The sequence below is a fragment of the Sciurus vulgaris genome (assembly GCF_902686455.1).
Source record: "Sciurus vulgaris genome assembly, chromosome: 8".
In the NCBI taxonomy this organism is placed as follows: Eukaryota; Metazoa; Chordata; class Mammalia; order Rodentia; family Sciuridae; genus Sciurus; species Sciurus vulgaris.
In genome coordinates, this window is record NC_136468.1 from 54,898,444 (window position 1) to 54,922,898 (window position 24,455).

Here is a 24,455-nt window from a genome sequence, read left to right on the forward strand (position 1 = left end):
TTCCACTGCCTTAATATTCCTAGTGGCTGGTACACAGAAAACATTCAGTAACTGCTTGTGAGACAAGAGAGCTACATCTCTAACTTGGCAGCAGAAAGGAAATATTTTAAAGTTTCCCAGTAAAAAAATTTAACAACACTAAATTACAGTACTAACTTGTTCAGCACCAAAAAAAGGTAAAACAAACAAGAAAGAAATGAGATGATTTAGTTTAAATAGAAGGCCAAGTAATGACACATTAGTTTACAAGATATTGTGAAACGAGTTAAATGATGGCCACCTGTGTATCACCATTACTGATGGGATGGAGGAGAGGTATGTATTCCCATGTCAAACATCAGAAAACACTCTGTGATCACGGAGGTTATGAGAAAGGAAGCAAGAAGGATGAACTCCGTTCTTTGGAGATCTCTGAGAATATACAGATCCTCCCACAATAGCTATGAGGTAGGTGGAATTCTGGCAGAATAATAAAAGGGCGCTTGAGGTCACTTGCCTTCTTCTGTCTTTATGCAAGAAGACCAGAGTTTCCATTTACTGAATTTCTATTATTCCATGAACATATAAAAACTGATATTAAGGAGGAGTAGGGGGAAAACTGGTACCAAGGGGCTAAACATCCACAGAAATCAAAGTTACCAAACCATTCGTGTCGGAATTTGAATGAAACCAGAAAAATGTTGCATCTATCACTATTGGGCATCATATTATAATACCAAAACCTCTGTCTTCTGCTTTAATTTTAAAATCCCCTTGGAATTACCACTAATTTAAAATTATTCCTTGATAGAACATAGAAACTTCTATTTAAAAATAAAAATAAAATGTTGAAAGAATGAACAAAAAGTAAGTTTGGGGACACTTACTGAAGCCCATGGCAGGTAGACAATGCAACAAATGAGGCAGGATTTCCTCGGATGTGGCCCTGGTAGTAACAGTGCTCTCCTCCCTGAAAACAGAAAGAGGACAAGCAGAGTCAGCAACATCATTTCGTGGTAGGTTTCTGCTCACACTGCACTTGCATGTAGCATAAAGTTCTGCACAGATTAGCATTATCAAACCACTTCTAACAGAATTATTAATAAACATTCCTAGTGAGATGGCTTCAAATCCAAAGAGAGGAAAGTAAAAGTTGACTTAATTTTCTTTTTATGTATGTGGTAGCAGAAGAACAAAGAAAGAGATCTTAAAATATATACATGTCCCATGCAACAGAGTAAGTTTCATCATTTATTTCTTGAGTTATGAGAGATTCAACCTCAAGCAGTAGTAAAGTAATGCTTTCATGTGGAGCAAAGTAAAACAGAATATAAATCATACGAGTTATTAATCATAAAGATGGAGAAAATGCCTGTTTTTATGATGTTTATATCACAACTTGACTGCCACACATGACAAAAGAAACCATATACCAACATTTTTGATGAATATAGATGCAAAATCCTCAACAAAATATTTACAAATCGAATTCAACTGGAGAGTAAAAAGGTCCTACACCATGATCAAGCAGGCTTCAAGCCAGGGATTCAAGGTTGGCTTAACATAGTCAAATCAGTAAATGTAACTCATCACATAAACAGAATCAAGGATAAAAGTCACATGGTCGTCTCAATAGCTGCAGAGAAAGCATTTAATAAAACACAACATCCCTTCATGATAAAAATCCTGAATAAACAAGGTATAGAAGGATCATACCTCAATAAAATAAAGGTTATAAATGACAAACCATTGTCAACATCATAGTGAATGGGGAGAAATTGAAAGCACTTCTTCAAAATCAGAAACAAGGAAAGGGTGTCCACTCTCACCACTCTTATTCAACACAATACTAGAAACTTTAATCAGCCAAGAAAAAGAAATAAAGGGAAACAAATAGAAAAGGAAGAAATCATATTATCCCTATTTGCAGATGATATGATTCCATACCTAGGAAATGCTAAAAAGTCCACCAAAATCTCTTATATCTGAAAAATAAATTCAGTAAAGTAGCAGAATACAAAATCAACATATAAAAATCAGCAGCTTTTCTATAAACCATAATAAACACACAGAGAAAGAAATCAGAAAAATAATCCTATTTATTTTCCTCAAGAAAATAAAATAAAATACCTAGAAATAAGCCTAACCAAGAAGGTGAAAGACCTCTACAATGAAAATTGTAAAACACTGGAGAAAGAAATTAAAGAAGACACCAGAAAATGGAAAGACATCCCAAGTTCATGAACTGGGAGGATTAAGATTATTAAAAAGGTCATACTACTAAAAACAATCTACAGATTCAATGCAATCCCCATCAAAATACCAATGACATTCTCCACCAAACTAAGAATAGCAACACTAAAATTCACAGGGAATAACAAAGGACCCCAAAGAGCCAAAGCGATCCTGAAGAAAAAGAACAATGCTGCAGGCATCAACAAACCCAATTTCAAAATATGCTATCAGCTATGATAACAAAAACAGTATGGTACTGGCATTAAAAAAAAAAAAAAGACATAAAGACCAATGGAATAGAACAGAGGACCCAAGAATAAGCCCACACTTCTACATATAACTAGTGACAGAAGAGCCAAAACCTATGTTGGAGAAAAAGCTTTTCAATAAATGGTGCAAGAAAAACTGGGTATCTTCAAGCAGAGAATTGAAACTAGATTCCTATCTCTTACCCAGTACAAAAATCAATTCAAAATGGGTCAAAGACCTTAACATAAGAAAAGAAACTTTGGAACTACAGAAGAAAACAGAAGAGAAACACTTCAAGATATAAAATAGGCATTAATATCCTGAACAGGACTATCATTTCAAAAATAATAGCAAAAATTCACAAATAGGATTATGTCAAATTAATTAGCTTCTACACAGCAAAGGAAATAAGCAACAGAGTAAAGGTACAGCCTAAAGAATGGGAGAAAATCTTCGGCAGCTATTCACCTGACAGAAATTATCCAGAGTATGTAAATAACCAAAAAAATGTAACACCAAAAGAACAAGTACTCCAATCAATAAGTGAATAAATGAACTGAATAGACACTTCTCAAAAGAAGTACAAAAGGCCAATAATTAAGTGAAAAAGTACTCAATGTCTTTATCCATCAGGGAAATGCAAATCAAAACTATACTGAGATTCTGTCTCACCCAGTCAGAATGGCTATTATCAAGAAAATAAAAAATAGCAAATGCTGGTAAAGACATTGGGGATGGCAGTGGGAAAAGAACCCTTAGATACTGTTGGTGGGAATGTAAACTAGTACAACCACTATGGAAATCAGCACAGAGGTTCCTCAAAAAATCTAAACTAGAATCACTATATGATACAGCTCTACCACTGCTTAGCATACACCTGAAGGAACTAAAGTCAGCATACAAGGGAGATTATCTGGATACCTGTGTTCATCACAGCACTAGTCTAGTTTGGAATCAGTCTGGATGCCCATCAGTGGAGGAATGGATTTAAAAAAAAAAAGGTGGAGTATTATTCATCCATGAAGAAGAACAAAATCATGTCATTTCAAGAAAATGAATAGAACTGAAGATGACTGCTATGTGAAATAAGCCAGATTCAGAAAGAAGAGTGTCACATATTTTCTCTCATCTGTAGAATCTAGAGGGGAAAAAAGATGACATTAAAGTAGAAGGTGATCATGAGGAAAGAGGAAGGGGGTCAGGTGATAGGAGAATAAAAGAGCATAATAGGGAGGGTAGACACGATCAAAGAATGTTGTGTGCATATATGAAAATGCCAGAAAGAATTAACATGTGCTAGTAATTAAAATATTAGAAAAAAACTTGACTGTCAGATATACAAGTTTATATTATTCTCTTCTAAAACCAGGAATGGCTTTACTGTTAAGCAGTCTAGCAGCAGGCTTTGAAAGGTGAAGTCTCTTCTAGCAGAGAGTCATATTAAATTCTGTTAAGATTCATTTGTTTAGCTTAAATGTGCCTGGAAAAGAGGTTAAATCCTCTGCCATCTTACAATGTTGCTTTTAAATACTTGCCACTCTACCTGTGGTTCAAAGACCAGCAGCACTGACATCATCAGAATCTTCTTAGAAATGCAGAATGCCAGATTCTTCATCCAAATGTGATTCACATGCACATTTAATTTTGAGAAGCTCTGCTCTAAATGACTTTTTCCCATTCTACTACTAAACCATTTCTCCAGTAGTTGAAAGTTTATATGATTAAATTGACTCATTGAGATAAGAAAAAAATAAAAGAGGAAGGACTGACAGAATGGGTAGTTTAAGGGGGCAAATAAATATTACCTACTTTAATCTGGTTTAAGTGCTAATCCTACTTCAAATGTCAGTGCTTGGTAAGCAGAGGGGAGAGAACAGGAAAAAAAAAATGAAGTGCAACAGGTCTGAAGACATTTTCTTTATCAGAATTCCAAGAAAAATAGCCTGGCCTGAGACTGATGTTGCTCATGAGATAATCCTGTAAGAGTTGGTGAGTTTCAGCTTTGAGGAGGGTGTGGAGGGCAGATTAAATGGTACACAATGCCCTCTGATACCTCCAAAAGCCCAGAGGAGCACTGAGCATCATGAACCTAGGAATGGGGTTGGATATGATAGAGAAAACAGGATGGTGTTTCACATGTGGGTCAGACAATCATGGTCCCTAGAAGGGTCACAGGGACTTGAGACCGACGTGAGTCTTGACGGGAGGAGAGGAGGCATTGACCACATGAGAAGAGTGGTGTGGTGTTAAGTGTGGACAATATAAACACGACTCCTTCACCTAATAAATAGTGTAATCTCAAAGCAAGTTACAGAAGCTACTGTGTCTCTGCCCTCCTCTGTCAAATGGGGATAATTATCTCATAGGGTTATTGTGAGGATTAATAATAAGCTAACAGGCATAAAGGATTTAGAATAATGCTTGGTCCCTCGTAGGCATTCAATAAATGTTTATTGCCATTGTAACTACTACATGTCAACTACTGTTCTACTAAATTTATATCCACAATCACATTAAATCCTCAATCAATCCTACAATGAAATATTGTTATCCTTACTCCAGCCTGGAGGTGACAATCTCTTAAAATCAAGTTAAACCTGCAAAGTTGCCAAGTAGGGATGCGAACTTTGGGTGAAGGCAAAGCCTGTATGACTTGTCTAACACCAGTTATGAGTTGGGTTATGCGATGCAAATTCAACAAGCTTCCTTTCAATAGGAATGGGGGTAAATTTGCAGAAGTTTAAATATCTTCTGTTGGTGCATCAGAGGGCATTGTCTCAGATGACCCCGATTTTCTGAACACATCTGATCTGACAAGAAATCAACACTCTAGCCAGACATGGGAGGTTAATAATTGTGGAGTGACATGGACAGAGAGAAGACTCTGTTTAAAAGTGTCTACCTAGGCTGGACACTGACTAACTCAACCAGAGTTTCTCTCTCAGAAGTATAAGATTCACAGTGAACAGTAACACATAAACATAAGAGAAACAAAGAGAAGAAAGTAGAAACAATGAAAAGAAAGAGGTACCAGGTTAGGAAACAATGGACATCGGCAGTCATTGTTATGTGGGGGAAACAGATCAGTAGCCAAGCCTACCAGGAATGTCTTATAAATTACTGATGTCTTCTTTAAAATACCATCTCTGAGAAACATGTCATATTACATCATAAAAAGGACAAGGAATTCATTTGATTAGATAAAGGAAAACCATCATGCACTAATTTCTGATTCAGAAAAATAGGAGTCAATCCAACAACAGCATATGATCAGGACCCATCTGTACAAAAGCCTAACAAGGCAAGTGCAGAGGAGCTCAATATGGTTGAGTCATTATCAAATGTTTCCATGACACTTCAAGAAAAGCATAAACACTGTCCTCAGTTTGGGTTACTATCATTCAAATTTTGAAGCTCTCAATTGGTGGCATATTTATTTCTTCTAAACAGCAGGGGATATTCATTTTTGGGTTATATTTTTCAAACATTAAATCACCATGAATCAGTAATTATTTAAACTAAGAAGTAATGAGGCTTTTTTCCCTTTAACATTTCTGGAAATATTTTTTAGTACACGATAGAGGATTTAATGTTAATGGGTTTCTTTAATTTATGTATCTACTATTAAATTGTTAAAATAAATTATTATATACATTTACTCAATTTTTTTAATAATAATTATCTATTACTTACTTATTTATTTAGTTATTGCAGTGCTGGAAACTGAACCCAAGGACTCACAGATGCTAGGCAAGGGCTCTACCATTGGGCTAAATCCCCAGTTCCTATCAGTTTTTTTTTTTTTAAACATTGCTAAAGTTTATCTTTTTTTATATGTATTTTTTAGTTGTAGGTAGACATAATACCTTTATTTTATTATATGGTGCTGAGGATTGAACCCAGGGGCTCATGAGTGCTAGGTGAGTGAGCACTCTACCACTGAGCCGCAACCCTGGCCCCTCCTCTCAGTTTTAAATGACACACACTTATAACAAGAATTCTAAGAATTTAGAGTGTACAAGGTGAAGAGCAGAAACACTCCCTTTATATACACATACTTCTGTCAGTCTCTATGTAAGATTACTAAATGTGGATGTCAAAGGTTGAAGAACAGGTACATGTTAAATTTCAATAGTATTTAAAGACAAATACAATTGTATTTCTTGCACATAAAAATATGCATTGCAATTGAAAATAATAAACTGCATTTTACTAAAAACTATATTTCAATAAAGACTGCTGACTTAAGCCAACTTACTCAAATCTTATCAATTATGAATTTTCTCCATATTTTAAAGTGACTTCTGGGGAACCAGATGCTTTATGGAAGCAGGTATTACATACAATAATATAAGACAGATGTTGTAGGAAAAGAAAAAAGCCAGTATATTCTGATAGAGTTGGGCTCTTTATCCTGCTGCCAAAGTTTTATTCCTTATTGTCTCTTTGTTCCAGAAATAAATCCATTGTCCTTGAAACTTTCTTCATACTCCATGATGTAATAACACAGTCATAACATTACAGATGTTTATTTTCAGCTAATTAGGTAGTTATAAAAGAATATTTGACTCCATAAAAATTAATTATAAGATAGTTTGTGTGTGTGTGTTTATTAGTTTATCTTCCCAGTGGGAAAAAACCTTGTTGCAATTTTTATCCTAAGGAAATAAAAATAATCATTTATTTGCAAGACTCAAAATCATACCACATTTTTATTAGACAGCCAGCAATATTACAAAAACGAAACAGAATTGATTATAAATAAGACATGCAGATAACACAAAGAAAGTTACTCAGCCTGGATTATAACATGATGTAGACACAATAAAAAGCAACAATTGAAACACAACATCAAGGTCAGTCTTTTGCCCTCCCTCTAGATCAGCAAAGGAAACCTGACTTTTCAACTCCAAGAGAGGCCAGGGCCACCTCCTCCAAAACATTTTGTCAGACTCCCTCCTCCTCATGAATTACTTCCCTCCTTCTCTGGATTTTCTTATTCTTATTTTTTTTAATCTGCACTGCATCTCTTTCTACCTGCATTCCTGTTTCTGTCTTATTTGATTAAGTAGATTTTAGTCTCCCAAATGTGTTTTTAGAAACACATCCTGAATCTAAGACAATACCTCATCAATATAATGGGCATAAAATCTGCCCAAGGTGCCTCATCGGGGGATGCAGGGGATCCTATGGGATAACAAAATTCCATACACCGCAAACTGCTATGTAAATGGGTGAGGACACAGTCAGCACTATTTCCTGAAAAAGGGATCTACAGTGTCCTTTGAGCTATGATTCTCTTCTTTGGTTAAGAGTAACAATTCAGGGCACTGATTTATAATACAGTTTATAAACCAATTGCCCAGAGTTCATTTGGGCAACTCGAAGGTGAGATCCCTAAATACATATTTTCCATGTTTTTCTTGCTCTGTGATTACATTAGAGAGATGGTTCTCAATCTCAGTGCTTTTAAAATCCCCACTCCAAACCAAGTCTATTATAATCTAGATGTGATATGGGAAATGAATGGGATGCAGACCTCAGCATTTCTTTAAATATTCCAGATGGTTCAATACAATGCAATGACTGAGAATTCTGCAGGAGAGAAATACTATTCAAAACAATGGTTCCCAAAACGGCTCTCAGAATCACTGTAGTGGGTTTTGTAAACCAACTGATTCTCGGGCCTTCTCTCAGACCTGCTGGATCAGAATCTCCAAGGAGGTAGATAGAGCCTCAGGTTTTGTTTTTGTTTTTTTGTTTGTTTGTTTGTTTTTGTTTTTGTTTTTTTTTTAATAGTTGCAAAAATTTCCACAGGTAAAAAATTAATTTGGAATTGTTAACCTAGAATATTCAATGTCAAACCACCCTCATGCAGGGGATATCAGAAGATCTTTCAGAGAATAAAAATGTTACCACAGCCTGGGCACTATGCTTGGTGATATAGACACTATTTCACGATGATTAGTGAGGTGAATATTAATTAATTCTCCCATTATACAAGTGAGAAAATACAGATCAGGAATGCTCCCAGCCACCCAGGCAATCCTGACACAGAGTCAGAATTCTTCATAAATGGTTTCACACCTGATTATATCAGCATCAGCTTGTAAGAAACCCATGTTCTCAAGACTCACCCTAGACTCAGGTGCTCTGGGGATGTGGCTTGACACCTGTTTCAGTCTGTAGTCTAGGTGATTTCAGTGGGCTTTAAATTTTAGGAACCATTTCTTTATACTACATCTGCCTCTAATTCTGAAGCTCCTCATGGTGAGCTCAGTGAAATCCTGCACTAGTTCCTAAGCAGATACTTTGTTTCAACACCACAATTTTCCACTCCTTTTGTTTCCTCCAAACCAGTTGACTTTGAGAGACACAAAATGGAAGGTAAGATAAGAATATGTAAGAATTTTGCTCTATGCAAAGCCAGGAAGAACAGAGCTTCCTTTTGTAGGTGTTGGTCAAAGGATATCACACTAGATGCTTTGGTCTGAATTAAAGAGGCTAGTCATCAATTATCCTGGTTTGCCAGAAACTGAAGGTTTCCAAGGATGTTTGTCTTTTAGTGCTACATTCATGAAAGTCAAAGCCAAACCCTAAACATCGCTCAGGAACAGAGAATAAGGGTATCTGACAACACTAGCTCTGTAAGCAAAGTAGAGAGATGGACAATCTTATCTCATTTTATAGTAAAGTAAATTTATATAAAGTTATCACATCACGGTTCTCAAATGCCAACAATCCATGTTCTATATACTGAAACATGTCAAAATCTTTACCAATTCATGCCAAAATGAGAAAAATAATTAGGACATAGTTAATTTTAAAGCTAAATATATTTAAATTTTAAAAATCTGCCCTTTGCTCTAAGATTAGTTTCTTATGTTTGATTATTTTCAAAATATCCAATTTTTTCTTCTTTTAAATTTTAGAATTATTTTATAACTTTTTAGAATCTTATGTAAAGAGAAACTTTGCAAAGATGCCCAGTTTTTGCTATTGTTAACACCTTATATTGCCTTAGTACATTTGTCAAAAACCAAGAAACTGACATTGGTACATTATATTAAACTCTGAATATTTAGATTTCATTGGTTTTTCCACTAATTTCCTCTTTCTGTGCCATGAAATAATTCAGGGTACCATATTACATTAGCTTCACATTCATTTATTTTTAACTGGCAGCAAAAGTAAATAATATTTGTGTCTTGAGAAGGGTGTTTCCATTTATGGCAAAATAAAAAGACTGGCAATCCTATATTGATCCCCCAAAATTGTTTTGTTAAGATACTGGTCTAAGAACAATAAAGGTCTAAGACATGAATTTTATGGGGATACTATTCGACCTAGAACAACTTCTCATCTCTTTAAGCATGGCTAAGCAAATTTTTATATTCATAATTCAAGATTTTCCTTCTGAGAAGTTTGGCTCAGAGGTATAAACTGGAGGTGCCTATTAGGACATCTAACATGATTAGCCTGCATCTTAATCATTTTTAGGCAACCAATTTAGTTTCCCATAACTTCATTTAAAAATAAACATCCTTATTTTTATACAAATAGTATGGCAAACCAGATCTTCCATTCTATTACTAAGTAAAACAGAACTTCCCAAATTGCTTATTTTTAACCACAGAATAGTCAAGAGAAATTATTTTTCAACTGTCAGGTAATCATTACACACCCACTCGTGTAACAAATGTCTTATCAGGCTACTGAAAAATTTTAGGTTCCCACAAAGTGCTCCTCAGCAACAAATTACTGTAATGCAGAGAGTACTTACCAAGTTCTCTGAGATGCAGTTCTAAATTAGGAGAATGGAAAATCAATGTGGACCACATACAGTGACTACATAATTATAAACTCATGAAATTATAACTCTTTCCAGGAAACCACTACATCATTGTACCTTTTTACAAATAATAAAATTTAAATGTGTTGCTCTATGTGGGGACTTTTTTAGCATAAGGGATATATATTACCTAAAATCTTTTTCTGTAGTTGATGTTTGAATATTAACAGGAAGAAATATAATTGGCCAAAAAATAACTGCCCACACAGACCAAAGAAACATATCTGGCAGCCTTAAAATAAAGGAAGAATAAGATTTTTGTCCAATCGGAAAAGAATATTTCTGTTGTTTTCTTACTTAAAAAAAAAAAAAAAAGAAAAGAAAACTATATGAGGGTCTGAGTTAAGGGACAATAAAAAGCAAATTGTTTTTCCTCCATTTCTGCCATAAAATTATTCTCTTTTAATTTCATTTCTATTCTATCATCCTTCCATTCACTCCTCTTTTGAAGAAAGAATAAAGAGAGATTTTAATGGCCAAAAGTAGAGTCTAACATTTTTCTTTTCACCTGCACCTTGAGAATTATACTCTATGCCTAAGAAGTCCACATGGCCTTCAGTAATCATTTTTACCCCTTCCTAAATGATTCTGGATTAGTCCAGGACTGATTTAAAGGTACAAAGGGTTAGCTTACTAAAGAGGAAGTTCTCAATGTCTGTTTTGGTTTAAATATGAGGTGTCCCCCAAAAGCTCCTGTGAGATCATGCAAGAATTTTCAGAAATAAAATGTTTAGATTATGAAAGCCATAAACTGATCAGTAGATCGATCCACTGATATGGATTATCTGTGCAGTAATAGGTAGGAGTGGTTGGAGAAAATAAGTCACTGAGGGCATGCCTATGGGGTTTATATTTTGTCCCTGGTGAGCTGAGCTCCCTCTCTCTGCTTGCAGGCTGTCATGTCCTGAGCTGCTTTTCTTTGCTATACCCTGTCACCTCTGATGTCCTGCCTTACCTCTGATCCAGAGCTATGAAACTGGCTGATCATGGTCTGCCACCTCTGAAACCATGAGCCCCAAATACACTTTTCCTCCTCTAAGGTGTTCTTGTGGGGTATTCTGATCACAGTGATGGAAAAGTTAACTAAAAAAATGTCCCTTGGGAAAGGTAAATAGGTGTTTAAGGTTATATCTGATTTTTAACAAATAATGCTAAGTATATCAAATAAAGTGCTGGGGTTGTTTTCAGTAACTATTTCTATGAGCATAAACTGATCACCATTTCTGGCTTTTTTTCCTATAAAATGAAGGAGGAAGTAGAAGCAGGGTCCCTTCAGGTTCCATGATTTGCCAGCTATATTTAAAAAAAAAAAATCAACTTTTTTTTTTCCTTAAGTACCAGGACAACTTCAAAAGATTCAATATCTTGTAGACTGCATTTATCATGAAGAGATAAAATTTAAAACCAATTACAAAAGACATTTATAGGTTTGGAAAATAGTTAAAAGTTAAATGTGAAAAAATTGACTATTAACATTATTTCTAAAAATCTAAAGAATTTATGAATCACAAAAAAGTGGTAGTATAAATTATGGAATATATATACCTGAACAATGAAAAAAATCTATGAATTTCTTGGATGGTGTCAAAACAGTACTTAAGACCAAATTTTACATTCTTAAATCTTTATAGAAAAGAATGATTTTTAAAAAGAAAAAGAATATTGGTAATAAGTTAGAGATTAAATTCAATGAGTTCCCCAAAGAACAACAGAGAAGAAAATGTTTAAGGGAAAAAAAAAAAGGAAATTACAATGTAAGAGAAGAAATTACTATAAACAATAGTAAAGAAAGAGATGGTTCTTTGAAAATTTTTTATTTAATAAATGAAGTTTAACAAGATTGACAAAATAAAGAGTTAAGGCATAAAAAAAATAAAAATGACACAGGCTGATTCAGTAGTCAACTTTAAAAATCATCAAAAGATTTGAAGCCTGGGTTGAGGTTGTAGCTTAGTTAGAAGTGTGTATGCTTAGCACCAAAAGAAAACAAAGAAAAGGAGAAAGGAAGCAAATATAGCAAAATTCAAACATATGTTAAATCTACACATGGATATCTTCTTGACATTTATATAATTTTTATATGTTTAAAATATATCAGAATTATAAAAACTTTTATCAAAGGTAAATTGCTGGTACTTTATTATTTGAATTAACATTGATTTTAAAGTGGCTCTAAAGTACCTTATGAAGGAAAGAAACATAAACATGAATCTCCATACAGAAGATAATTTTGTGTCAGGTGAGCATAAGGATCACTATCTGGTTTTTATTTTTCCTGTTTAAAATCACTGCACATCTTTATAGCAAGGGAAATAATATGTTCTCCAAGACACCCCACACACATTGACACATTGTTGGGTGAACAGGAGAAATTACCCAACTTCCTAATGCTCAAATTCATTCATTTGCTTACTTTTTTCATTCATTAGATATTTATTGTATATTTTTTATATTTAGCATTTAAACATTGTTTCATTCAATAGATATTTATTACACATCATGCTAAATACTGAGTATGCATATAGTATAAGCTCTTGGAGTAACGTCTTATGCAATTTATAGACTAAGGACACAGAAGACTGTATTGTTAAGAAGTGGAGAGTGAGGGACAGCTGTTGATGATGCTGACATAGCCCCTATGCCATGAGCAAATTCAGAAGTTAGCAGTAAAAACTGGCAGAAGCCACCAAAGACTTGACCAGAAATTCTTTGCAAGTTACCACTTTACCTCACTAAAGTATCAGAACTGATATTTATGGAGCACTTCCCACACCCAAGCTCCTGGCTATGTGTTTTGTTTCCTTAACAGAAGAGGAAACTGAAGCACAGAGGAATAAATAAATTATCTAAGGCCACACAAACATGAACTAGCAAATTCAGGACTGAGTTTAGGTCCATTGAGCCCTAATGATATTTTTGGTCTAGATCTAAGCTTTATTGTCTCCAAACTATAGATTTGCCCTACACTGAGAAGCAAAAGAAGTGACTGGTCCCATCTGTTAATGCTTCTCAAGAAGCCCTTTTTAAATTTTATCTCAATGAGTAAAGTAGCACAGTCTCAAGGAGATGGCACATATTCAACCCAAAGCTGTAACTGCTATGTGGAACATCTATGACCCCTCTCAGAACCACCAAGCAAGCTCTCTACCTTCCACACACAGTTACAGACACATTTCCATATTTCCAGACTATTGAGAGAAGAGAAAATAAAGAAGAGAGCCAATGTGTGAAGTCCACAGGCATTATCAGTCTTAATTCTTCAGGTTGTACCACTGCACTCCTACTTTTAACCTTCCCCCTCTATGCCACTTGATCCACCTCTGACTCTCCACCTCTCTGGTTTCTTTCTGTTGTTCTCATGCACCAAGATCCAGCATTAAGGACTTTGGGTCTTTACACATGCTAGTTCCACTCCCAATTCGCCTGCCAATTACTTACCTTTCAAACATCAGAGTTAATATTATTTCATCAAGAATGTCTTGGGAGCAGGTATATGTAGCTCAGCAATAGAGCACGTGCTGAGTGTGTACAATTCCCAACAGCAGGGGACAGGAGTAACTTCTCTGGCCAACCAGAATTGGTCAGGTTTTCCATCAACCAGAATAGGTCAGGTTTTCCATCAAATTTCTCTTTTAGGCACTTATATTTCTGTAATTTATAAGACTTTTTGGCAACTATTTGTACTATGTCTGCTACTCCTAATAGCCAAGTTTTACAACAGCAAAATTTGTACCATCTATTCTTAGTACCTGTATCCCTATGCCTGACCCATGACAAGCATTCAAATCATCTTTCCTGAATGAATGAGGGTTGAAAACACAAATAATGTATCTGAGAAAATAGGCTTGTTTTTATTCTGCCACAAATCCCTAATGACAGCTTTCTAGAAACTTAAACTCCACATGCCTGAGTTTTTAGGAGTTTCCTATGGAGATAATCAAGTTCACCTGCATCTACCTCCTTTTCTACTTCACAGGTATAAAGAAAAGACTGCTATAATAAAATGTCAAGTGCAGTCCTGATCAATTACCATCCCACACTATAAAATGGCTATAAACACTCAAACCACTCAATGCCAAGGATACTTATTCTCTGGTCTTTATTACTTGTTCTTATTTTTATAGTAGCCACTTATTTACTGGAAAGCAAGAGTTTTTATCAATAAACAAGAAGATAACTGTAGTTTAGGATAACACCAAGGGAATAAGTTATGATTTTTTTGCTTGTTTCATAGCAGTTAAAACTTACCAAAAAACAACACTCTGCAACTTGCTGTTCAATTGTAATTACTCTAACAGTTCACTATAATTTTAAAAAGAAATTGCAGTAGTAGACTTGCAAAGACATTATATAATGAAAAGGCTGATTTTATCATTAGAATTACAACAGAAAACATATTCTATTATAAAAATAATTAGTTCTTTACATAGAAATACCATTAGTACTGCTTTGATTTTTTAAAGAATTTACAGCTGAAAATGCCTTTTAATTCTGTGGATAACATCTTGAATATTAACAGATGAAATAACTTTTAAACTTAATTGGGGGTAAAAAAATCTTATACCAGAAAGAAAATAAAGGGCCTTTCTACTCAATAGGTTACAGAGCTCAGAAACAGAACCCATGCTGACAGCAGCTGTCACTTCTCATTTTTCCTTACTCCTAGCACTAGGATGCCTGACCTGTATCAACTGGTAATGGGCCAATATATTTTCTGCAGGCTATAGAGTTAAGACCACTTGCAATCTTTACAATGCCATTAAGGCAGCTGATGCATTATACATGATGATGGACCTCAAGCAACCTTGCTTCAGTCCCAAGAGAAAGCAAAATTTACTTAATCCCCAAAGAATTTTTTTTTCCTATAATGCAAAAAGAATTAAATAATGAAATCTGAGATCTTCCTGAAACCACACTGATTACAAGATGGCAGAGGAGCATATGTCTGCCTGAGCCTGCCAGGGGGAAAATACACACACCATCAAGCTCATCAGGGAGACTAAATTTGCAGATGCCAAGTGATGGACAAAAAGTAAAGTTGGGAGGCATACCTAGAATAACTAATGCTACATGTGAGGAGGAAACAAACATTTTCTCAGTTTGTTTATTAGATTTGTGTAGTTCTTGCATTCCCTTCCTGTGTTGGGGAAGAGAGTATTGAGAAAGACAAGGGAGGGGATGGAAGGGAACAGGAGGAGGGGGATGGGCATTTTAAAGCACCTTGGCAAGGATACAACCAAATATCTTTCAGTTTTCTGGCAGAATGATTATACCTTTTGGCTTAGTTACTCTTGCCCATAAAACTACACATTTTCTCCAGATGCAGATAAATGTATATACACAGGCATCAGATAGGCATAAGAACTGAGCCATGTGTTTGCCATGTGCAAGAGAGCAACATATTTCAAACAGTAATAGTTTAGAAGCCATGGGGCTCCCCCGTAATGCACAATACACAAGCCAATTCCCAAGGAGAACAAAGGACTAAAAATAAACCCAATAGTAAATGGTTGAAAAAAGCATGGCATTTTTTAGAAGGCATTTGGTCCTCTTTGTAATAATGGAAATTTTATACTGGAATAATTGAGACTCACCTAAACCAATCACATCTTCAAATTATGGCTTACTAAAAACAACTGCTAAAGGAGATGTAATTGCAAATGGCAACTTATGTAAGTACTGTTGTTAAAATACTGGCATCCTAATTCCTCTGCTATTAAAATTTTTTACATAGACAGGTGGACTATAGTGGATAACAGAACAAATTCTCGCATCAACTTCCTAGTCTCAAATCCTTTGGACCACTTAGTTCAACTTTCTGTGTCTCAGTGTCCTCATCTGCAAAATGAGGATAACATTGGTATTCTGGGGGCTTAAGCAATTTAACTTAGGTGAAACTCTTAGAGTAGTGCCCAGCACATAGTAAGCCCCTTATGTATGTTTGTTATTATTACAACTACTATGAGTACTTTTATTATTCTTCAGTCCAGTTATTGATCTTGATCCCATCAGGAAATCATATGATTCTAGGAGGTCCAGAGTGTGTCAAATGGGAAATCACTAGTAGTAAAAATAAGCACTATGGGGATATAATATTTATCAATTTGTAAAAATACAAAACTTCAGGAATGATGTATTTCAGAACTACACCAAGTCGTTACATTCTTTTTATTACCATTAAGATGAGTCTTTCATTCATGGTAAAAATATGCCTTAAAGAAGGAAAATGGGTTTGGATTTGTAAGAAGAAGTTAACTCTCCCAAGCAACTAGGGTTAAACCACCAGCAGAACAGCAATTATGTGCCCCTAAAGTAAGATTTAGTCACAGAGCCTGTGTTAATAGATAGCAAAAGAAAGGACAGCACTGTGTGGCAATTATGACTCTCCCTGGGACCCTCATATACTAACTATAAAATATGGTTTTTCTAGTTATACTTTTGTTCAGGATTTAAAACACTTCTATGAAAATATCATGGCTCTTATACTAGTAACAGAGGAAACCATGTCATCCTTATGTTACAATTCACTATTTTAAATGAAAAGTATTTAAAAATGAATAGCAGCTTAAACCCACAGGACACAAAGGATAAGGTTTTCTGTGCTAACCCTATTTGCAAATACAGAGTCATCTCTAAATAAGAAGATCCTGGAATTGAATTATTCTACCATTCTCAAATTTTAATTTAATAATTTTATATTAAATTACCATAAAATTAAGCCTACTTTGTGTGTGTGCATATACATAAATATATGTATATGTATATATATGTGTGTATATGTGTGTGTGTAATATACATATATATATATTTTTTTTTAAGAAAGCCTATATCTCATTCATGTAGGATCTTTATATGCTGAAGTTCTTTAAAAAATCATTTTATGGCAATAGTTAGGGGCTAATGAAGTAATTAAAATATAATAAAACTTAGAGCTAGTCTAGCTACAGCTAATAAACAAATGTTCATATGAAGAAGATATGTTGACAAATACATATTTTTAAAATCATTCTAGTTTTATTAACTAGATCTACAGGCATTAAGTCATGGTTAAACTGTTTAAAAAATGAACTTGAGAAGAAATTTTTCCAAGTCATCTAATTTTAAAACTTGTTCTTTAGTGGTTAACATGATTTTATTAGTGTAAAAATAAACCATGTGTATAGATATGCCATCTCAAGTTTTCTCTCCTGACAAATTGAACCTAGGTGAGGTACCTAGATGTGCATACCACAGCCTATAACACCTTCTCCTGAAGTTCCCCTTTATCCTGCATTAAAGGTTCTGCTCTCAGAGTTCATGCTCAGTGGTGAGAGCCCTTAACCTAAATCTCCCAGAAAGTGCAGCAAGAAAAAAAATAGACTCAAACATGTAGATCTGCCAAACATCCTCTCACTGGTTCATTCATCACTTGGGATCACTTAAACAACTCTATGTACACACTCTGTTAAAGAATCTACGTTCCCCTAACTGAGAAAATGGAGAGCAAAAGCTAACTCAGTTTATGGAATGTATATATCTAAATAAAGCTGTTTAAAAGAAAAATCTGTTACTATGGCAGCAGAAGACCCCTCAAGGACTAACCAAGGGTCTTAGACTGACACTCTGTCCATCAGCCAGCCTTAAAATGCATATCACTGAGTTTCTTTACTTGGATAGAGGCCTCCCCATTTCCCTGGAGCCAAGGAAAATGCTTGAAACTTGGATTAGAAATTTGATGATAAAATTAGAAACTTAAGTGACAACTTCTATAAATAGATCTGTTTAAAAAAACTCCTTTCTAAAATCATCTTCCCAGGCCATGTGACTCAACCCTGTCTAGGTGACTAAGTATTATCCAAGAGTCTCTTGGAAAAGCTACTGTAGTGAGATCTCAAGACTGAAAGCATGCTTCTCAAATGTAAGGTAAAGTTGTAAATAAGAAAGTCATCTTGGAAGAGAAATACTGCTGCTGAGTTGTTCTAAAAATATATTAAAATAGGAAAAATGAGACAGAAAAAGCCTTAGTATAGATTACTTGGCAATAGTGGCTATTGCTTGCATTTCATCTCAAAGGCAGACTCCAAAACAAAAAGATAAACTAAAATGCTACTTGAAAAAAGGATAGGTCTCTACTTTAGAAGACTGATTGCTGATGAAGTGGTTTAGATGGCTCTGTACTAATGTATGCAGCAAAATTTACTGCACATCAAAGCCTGGTTTTTCTTTCCTTCTTAAATCACTTACTCTTCTTGTTTTATAGAAAGATTCTATATGGTAATGTAGTTTTGAGAATCAATAAGGAAACTCTATATCCAGGATAAACAAAAGCAGACTAACTCTCCTGTTCATCTTTTCTGCTGTAATAAATATATATGAGACAACTTTGACAGTTTAATAGCTAATTTTGTACTCCTCTGGCCAAAAAAGAAACATTTCAAGCATTTCTGTACTATTCATGTATATGCAATGAATTTGAGAAAAATCTGTCTCATAAAAGGATATGTTAAGTAAAGGTCTTGTTATTTTAAAATTGAAGCAAAAAAAAAAAAAAAAAGCAGAATGCAGTCTCTCACCTACATCTTACATAAACTAAATTCTATCACAAATGACCAACTGAAAAGGCATCCACAATATTATATCAAACATACAATTATTTGTGGTGCTTTTAAACACATAAAACAGCTTAAAAGACATATTAAGAAACATTATTTCTTTAACACATTGTGCACTTTTTGAATTATTTGAGTGTTAGGAATTATGCTCCTTGTAGAGAAATCTAGAAAAGGAGATGAGAAATCTTGAGTATATTTAGAGATCACAAGAAATTTTCTATCAATGCACTGAGGTTCACAAGAACTTACCAAGTTGGTGACAGTCACCATATTTAAAAAGTTTTCTAAGTGATTTCTTACATCCATCCTCTTTGGTTTTTTTGTTTTTGTTTTTGTTTTGTCATCAGCACATTTATTGCAGAAAACAAAAACATTAAGGCAAGATTTTAAAAGAGTATCACTTTTTTAAGGAGGAAGAAATGAGTTGGAAGTCTGACTTAGGAAATGAGTTCAAAGGGAATTTAGAGATTCTGCTGGAAGCAAAGGAACTGGCAGGGAGATGGTATTGTGCTGTTAGAAAATCTTTCATGACACTGTAACCCCAGGGAAGGAAAATAGATGTGAACGGCAGGACAAAAACCTTTCTGTAGAAAAACTCACGCTTTCTCCTTGCTCCTAAATCAACTGCCCTATCACTCTGTTTCCAGAAATGACAGTGACCATTTCAGTTCAATTCAAAATATTTTAATGTAAACTACACTACATTTTATCAGAGCAAAAGGTTCCCTGGAGTCACACTAACCTTTCTCCCCCTTAAGTAGACACTTTCTTCTCTGACACCTGCTCCCCAACACTCAGCACTCTCTCCTTAACCCATTTCCGGATTTCAACCTTGACCCACACTCTTGAATTCTTATCCATCTTTCCACTGCCTCTGTGAACACAATTAAGACTCTGAGACAATGATTCCTGAGTGCACTGCAATCAAATGATGGAGTGATCAGTAAATGACCAAGCCAAAGTCAGTATTTTGTAATGAGTATCTCTATGCACCCGACCTTAAGGTGTACCCTTATTCCAGTGACAAGTTGGAATGTACATATATAGTAGTTTAGAAATAATTCAAGCTAATAAAAATAGATCTCAGTGGCCATTACTTTTGATATTATCAGAGATCCAACAATTTAACAAAAATATTATCAAAACTAATAATATTGATGACTGGTCATGATCTTTCACTGGGACATAATAAATCATGTATTTACAATGACATCTATTTTTACTTTTTGACTCTCAGAAAATCTGCTCCCTCCCCATCAATATATGTTCGCAGCATACAAAAAGAATTTACCATTCCTCTTCCAGCCTTCTTAAACGAAGGTTATTTTCCCAAGATGTTTATTCAGTGAACAACAAAACAGGTTTTGCATGGGAGCTTGTTTTTATAATTTTTGCCCAAAGCAACTGACTTTACAGAAAAACTATCTAAATATGTAATCAAATTTGAGAAACATATCTGAAGGGTCTTTAAATAGACCACCACTTTGGTTTCAGGATTAAAGGCTATAGAGAAGTAATTACTAGGAACCTCCAAAATGAGATAGGTATATAAAAAGAACAAATATCAAGTGGTAGCACATACCTGTAATCCCAGATACTCGGGAGGCTGAGGCAAAAGAATGGTAAGTTCCAGGCCAGCCTTCAGAACCTACCTAGACCTATCTTCCTATCTTAAAAAAAAAGAATTTTTTTGAAAGGGCTCAGGATGTAGCTCAATGGTAGAGGACCTTTCTAGAATGTATCAGAATCTAGGTTTAACTCCTAATTACTGGAAAAAAAGAAACAAAAAAAAAAAAAAAGAAGAAGGAAAGAAGAAAGAACAAATAGAATACATTTCAACTTTTATGACTATCCTATTTTGTGTAATATGGAATATATGGTAGATAATATGGTGTAAGAGTCAGTCCTGGAGTTAGATAATCTAAGATTCAAAATGCAGCTCCACCACCTACTGCATTACTCTTTGAAAGCTATGTAACTTCTCCATGCCCTTGTTTCTGTAAAGTAGGATAATAGTTATATTTATAATCACGGGTTGTTTTGAGGTTGGAATACAGATAAATTCATGTGCCTACCACATCATTCAGCAACAAATGTTATTTATTACTATTATTGGTATTATAATACTGAGCCTATATAAATGGAAATTTCAAATTTTTCAAATAAGCAGAATACTGGCAGCTTTCAGTTTCAAGACATAAAAGCTAGCTAAATATAAAACAGAAAACTGCATGACTTAGCCTCAGTTGCCACTGTTCACCAATTCCAGTTTCCTTTGTCTTATAAATCCAGAGCCACAGTTCTCTATAATCAAAATGAAAGAACACATTCCCAAAGGATTCTGATTAGTTAAAGCTTTATTTTAAAATTCTTTTTAAAGTGTTTATCAACCACTTAACAGTTCTCCCTAAATAGAAGGGTAAATTTAGAACTTACTTTTTGACTAAAAATAAAAATTAAATGTAAATGAAAGGTGAGATTAATATGCTTAATGAAGGAACAAACAGTATCTATCTTTTTTCTGTATAAAGATTATATTTGTAAGCTTTGGGGAAATGTTTTTAAAAATAAAAGTTTTTTTCTTCCAGTGTTTTATTTTCTTAAAAATAAAAGTTTAATAAAACTTTATAATCAGTATTATGCATACCTATCTGACTAGGATAAACCTGCCTTCAATGGAAACATAAGACCCTGCAGATAATACAAATTGTTGTTAATCCATTAAGTCCTAAGTTTTCAATTTTGCAAATACTTCAGTGAAATTGACATGAGTACATTAAAATAGACTGGAAATCATAATATAAAGCTTATATATTCTTTATTATCATTAAGAATGACAATGCAGATTGTCCTTTAAATAGGACACTGGGACAACATAGCATCTTTTACATATATAAACTATCCCATAAATAGGACATTGGCAAATATGATATCTGGGATGATAGGACGACATGGGTTAAGGAACAATCACTGAAATATATTTCATTGTACTCTAAATATAAAAGTGGAATCAACACTAAAATCTAGACTGTGGGAAACTGCATAGGATAAACAATCTGGTTTCTTCAGCAAATAAATTACAAAGGAGAAAGATAAATTTTAAAATTTATTTAAAAAACTCAACAGGCAAAACTAAACTGAAAGGATACATACTTCAGTGATAAAACTATAAACGAAAGTACAGAAAAGATACTCATAAAATCAGGTTGGTGTTTGCAAGTGTCATAGGAAATGTGGGTTTGGGTATATGAAGCAGCATGTGCAAGAGCTGACCAAGCTCTACAGCTTGACCTGGACAGAGGATGTCAAGGCACTTGCTTTTAATTAATCAACCCATATGATGTTTGACATGAATTTCTGTGTTGATGTTATATTTTTATAATTGAAAAGATTTTTAAAACAAATCTATAATTTGAAAGATTTACCAAAGCAACTATCACATATTTTTCATGCTAATATATTCCTTTCCCTACATTCACATTCACACCCTTAAATCAAATACATTGCATCTGAGTTTTCACAAAAATTCTATGGCACTTGAGCAGAACCATTTAATGAACTGGTTTCTGGCCACAGTTTAAATCTGGTACAATGATTTTGACTATAATTTTGCCTCCTCAAGGGGGCATATTCATGACAACCAACAGAAAAAAAAATTCTGAATTTGTGCTGGGGTTGTAGCTCAGTGGCAGAGCACTTGCCTAGCACTTGTGAGGCACTGGGTGTGATCCTCAGTACCACATAAAAATTAACGAATAAAATAAAGGCATCGTGTCCATCTACAACTAAAAATATTTTTTAATAATTCTGAATTTAGCTTTCCATTTCATTTCATTTCACCTCATTCCTAAGACAAATGCCAATTCTAAAAAACAAGCAACAATGCAGAAAAAAATAATTCCACAAAAACTTATTTGTAAGTCTCTTGAGGGAGGCTCTGTGGGCTAGATTGTATTCCCCTGCAAATTCCCATGTTGAAGTCCTAACCCCCAGAACCATACAAAGACATAGGGGAAGACAATATACAAGCCTAGCACAGAGGCCTCAGAAGAACCAACCCTGGATACCTTGATCTCAGACTTCTAACCTCCAGAACTGTGATATAAAAGATTCCTATTGTTATTTTACAACATTCATAGCAAACTACTACAGAAAGCAAAGAAATGGTTAAAAAAAAATTAAGGCTTTCTTTTTTAAAAGGCAGTAGAAGGAAAGAGAAAAAGTATGAAATGTTATTTTACTTGACTCATAATAATAGTGGAAAGAAAAGTTTTAGAGAATTCTGAGTTATTAATAAAGAAAGAGAACTCTATCAGATTCCACTAAAAAGGAAACATCCCAGAGAACTAAGAACAGAGGGCAAGACATGAGGGAACCAGCAGGGAAGTAATTGACTACTGACTTTGGATTTTATGAGCAGGATTTAGCACTTTCAATATGGTTCCTGGAAAAAACCCAGGGGAGAATTTTGAGTGAGATTTTTAAATGGACTGGAAACACATGGAGGTGATGAGTGAAATCAAAGTCATTTTCTTAAAGGGAGAAATATCCTCTGGCACAAGGGTTTGGATAAAGTTCATATTTACTATTTTCCTGGTTTGATAGGCTAAAAGGTGCAGAAAACCATCAACAAAAAATATGCAATTCTTGTGCTGCAAAACAGCAGACTGTGCAGGAAAGTCAGTGCTTTGTGGGTTATACTGTATATTCATGGAGCCTTACAACCCCAGAGCAGAGTACACTTGGCTGATTAAGTGTGAGTTTCCTAAAAAGGATATTACTACAGGGAAGGCAGACAGCTGTTTGTTGGATCACCCCTCCGTGCTCACACTTGCATTCCACCACTCCCCTGACAGACAGATGGAAATGGACAAGGAACTGCCTGGGTCCTATCCTCTTTAACAAAGCAAGAAGTAACTCTGCATTTAGAAAAACAGTTTCAAACAAACAAGAGAAGTGAAGCCAAATAAACAGAGGTGAGAAGAAAAGGAACCATAGACTCTAATTCTAGGTAACTAGGTAACTTTTTTTTCTAAATATAAGCAAAATAACTCCATTATCCTATGTCCTACCTGGAAGTATATGACATTCTTTCTGCAGAAAGGCAGTGATATAAATCAACCATTCAATTAGTCTTAAATCTGAAATAACTTTCTAGTCTAATTATTACACTTAGGTCACTTGTAAAAAAAAAATAAGCAGACTTTGATTTTGCATTGGTTAGAAATGTATTGATAATACAGGTTAAGCATACCTCATCTGAAAATCCACGACCAAAATGCTCCAAATCCAAAAAATTTTTGATCATCAACACAAAGCTCAAAAAGTTTCATATTCTGGAGCATTTTTAATTTTGGAGTTTGGGTTAGAGATGCTCAACGAGGAAAAATCTGTGCAAATATTTCAAAGTCCAAAAACATTATGAAATTTTAAGTACCTCTGGTTCCAAACATTTCAGGTAAAGATGTATTTACTAGTGAAATGTAATGTCTGAAATTTGCTTTAAAATACACAAAGTTACAGTAATGTTGACAACTGCTGATCCTGGA

The 24,455-nt window shown here is 34.5% G+C and overlaps 1 protein-coding gene across 17 annotated transcripts in view; it reads right to left on the bottom strand.

Annotated features, from left to right (window-relative positions):
• ADAM22 (ADAM metallopeptidase domain 22) overlaps window positions 1–24,455 on the bottom strand; it is a gene marked incomplete at its 3' end in the record, with an annotated part of 216,953 nt that overhangs the window by 84,769 nt on the left and 107,729 nt on the right. For all 17 annotated transcript variants that reach the window (XR_013765860.1, XM_079151665.1, XM_079151666.1 and 14 more), the window contains exon 5: window positions 867–949. Coding sequence is in view for 16 of the 17 variants with exons in the window: in XM_079151665.1 (XP_079007791.1) it covers window positions 867–949 (83 nt within the window). The remainder of the gene's footprint in view (window positions 1–866; window positions 950–24,455) is intronic.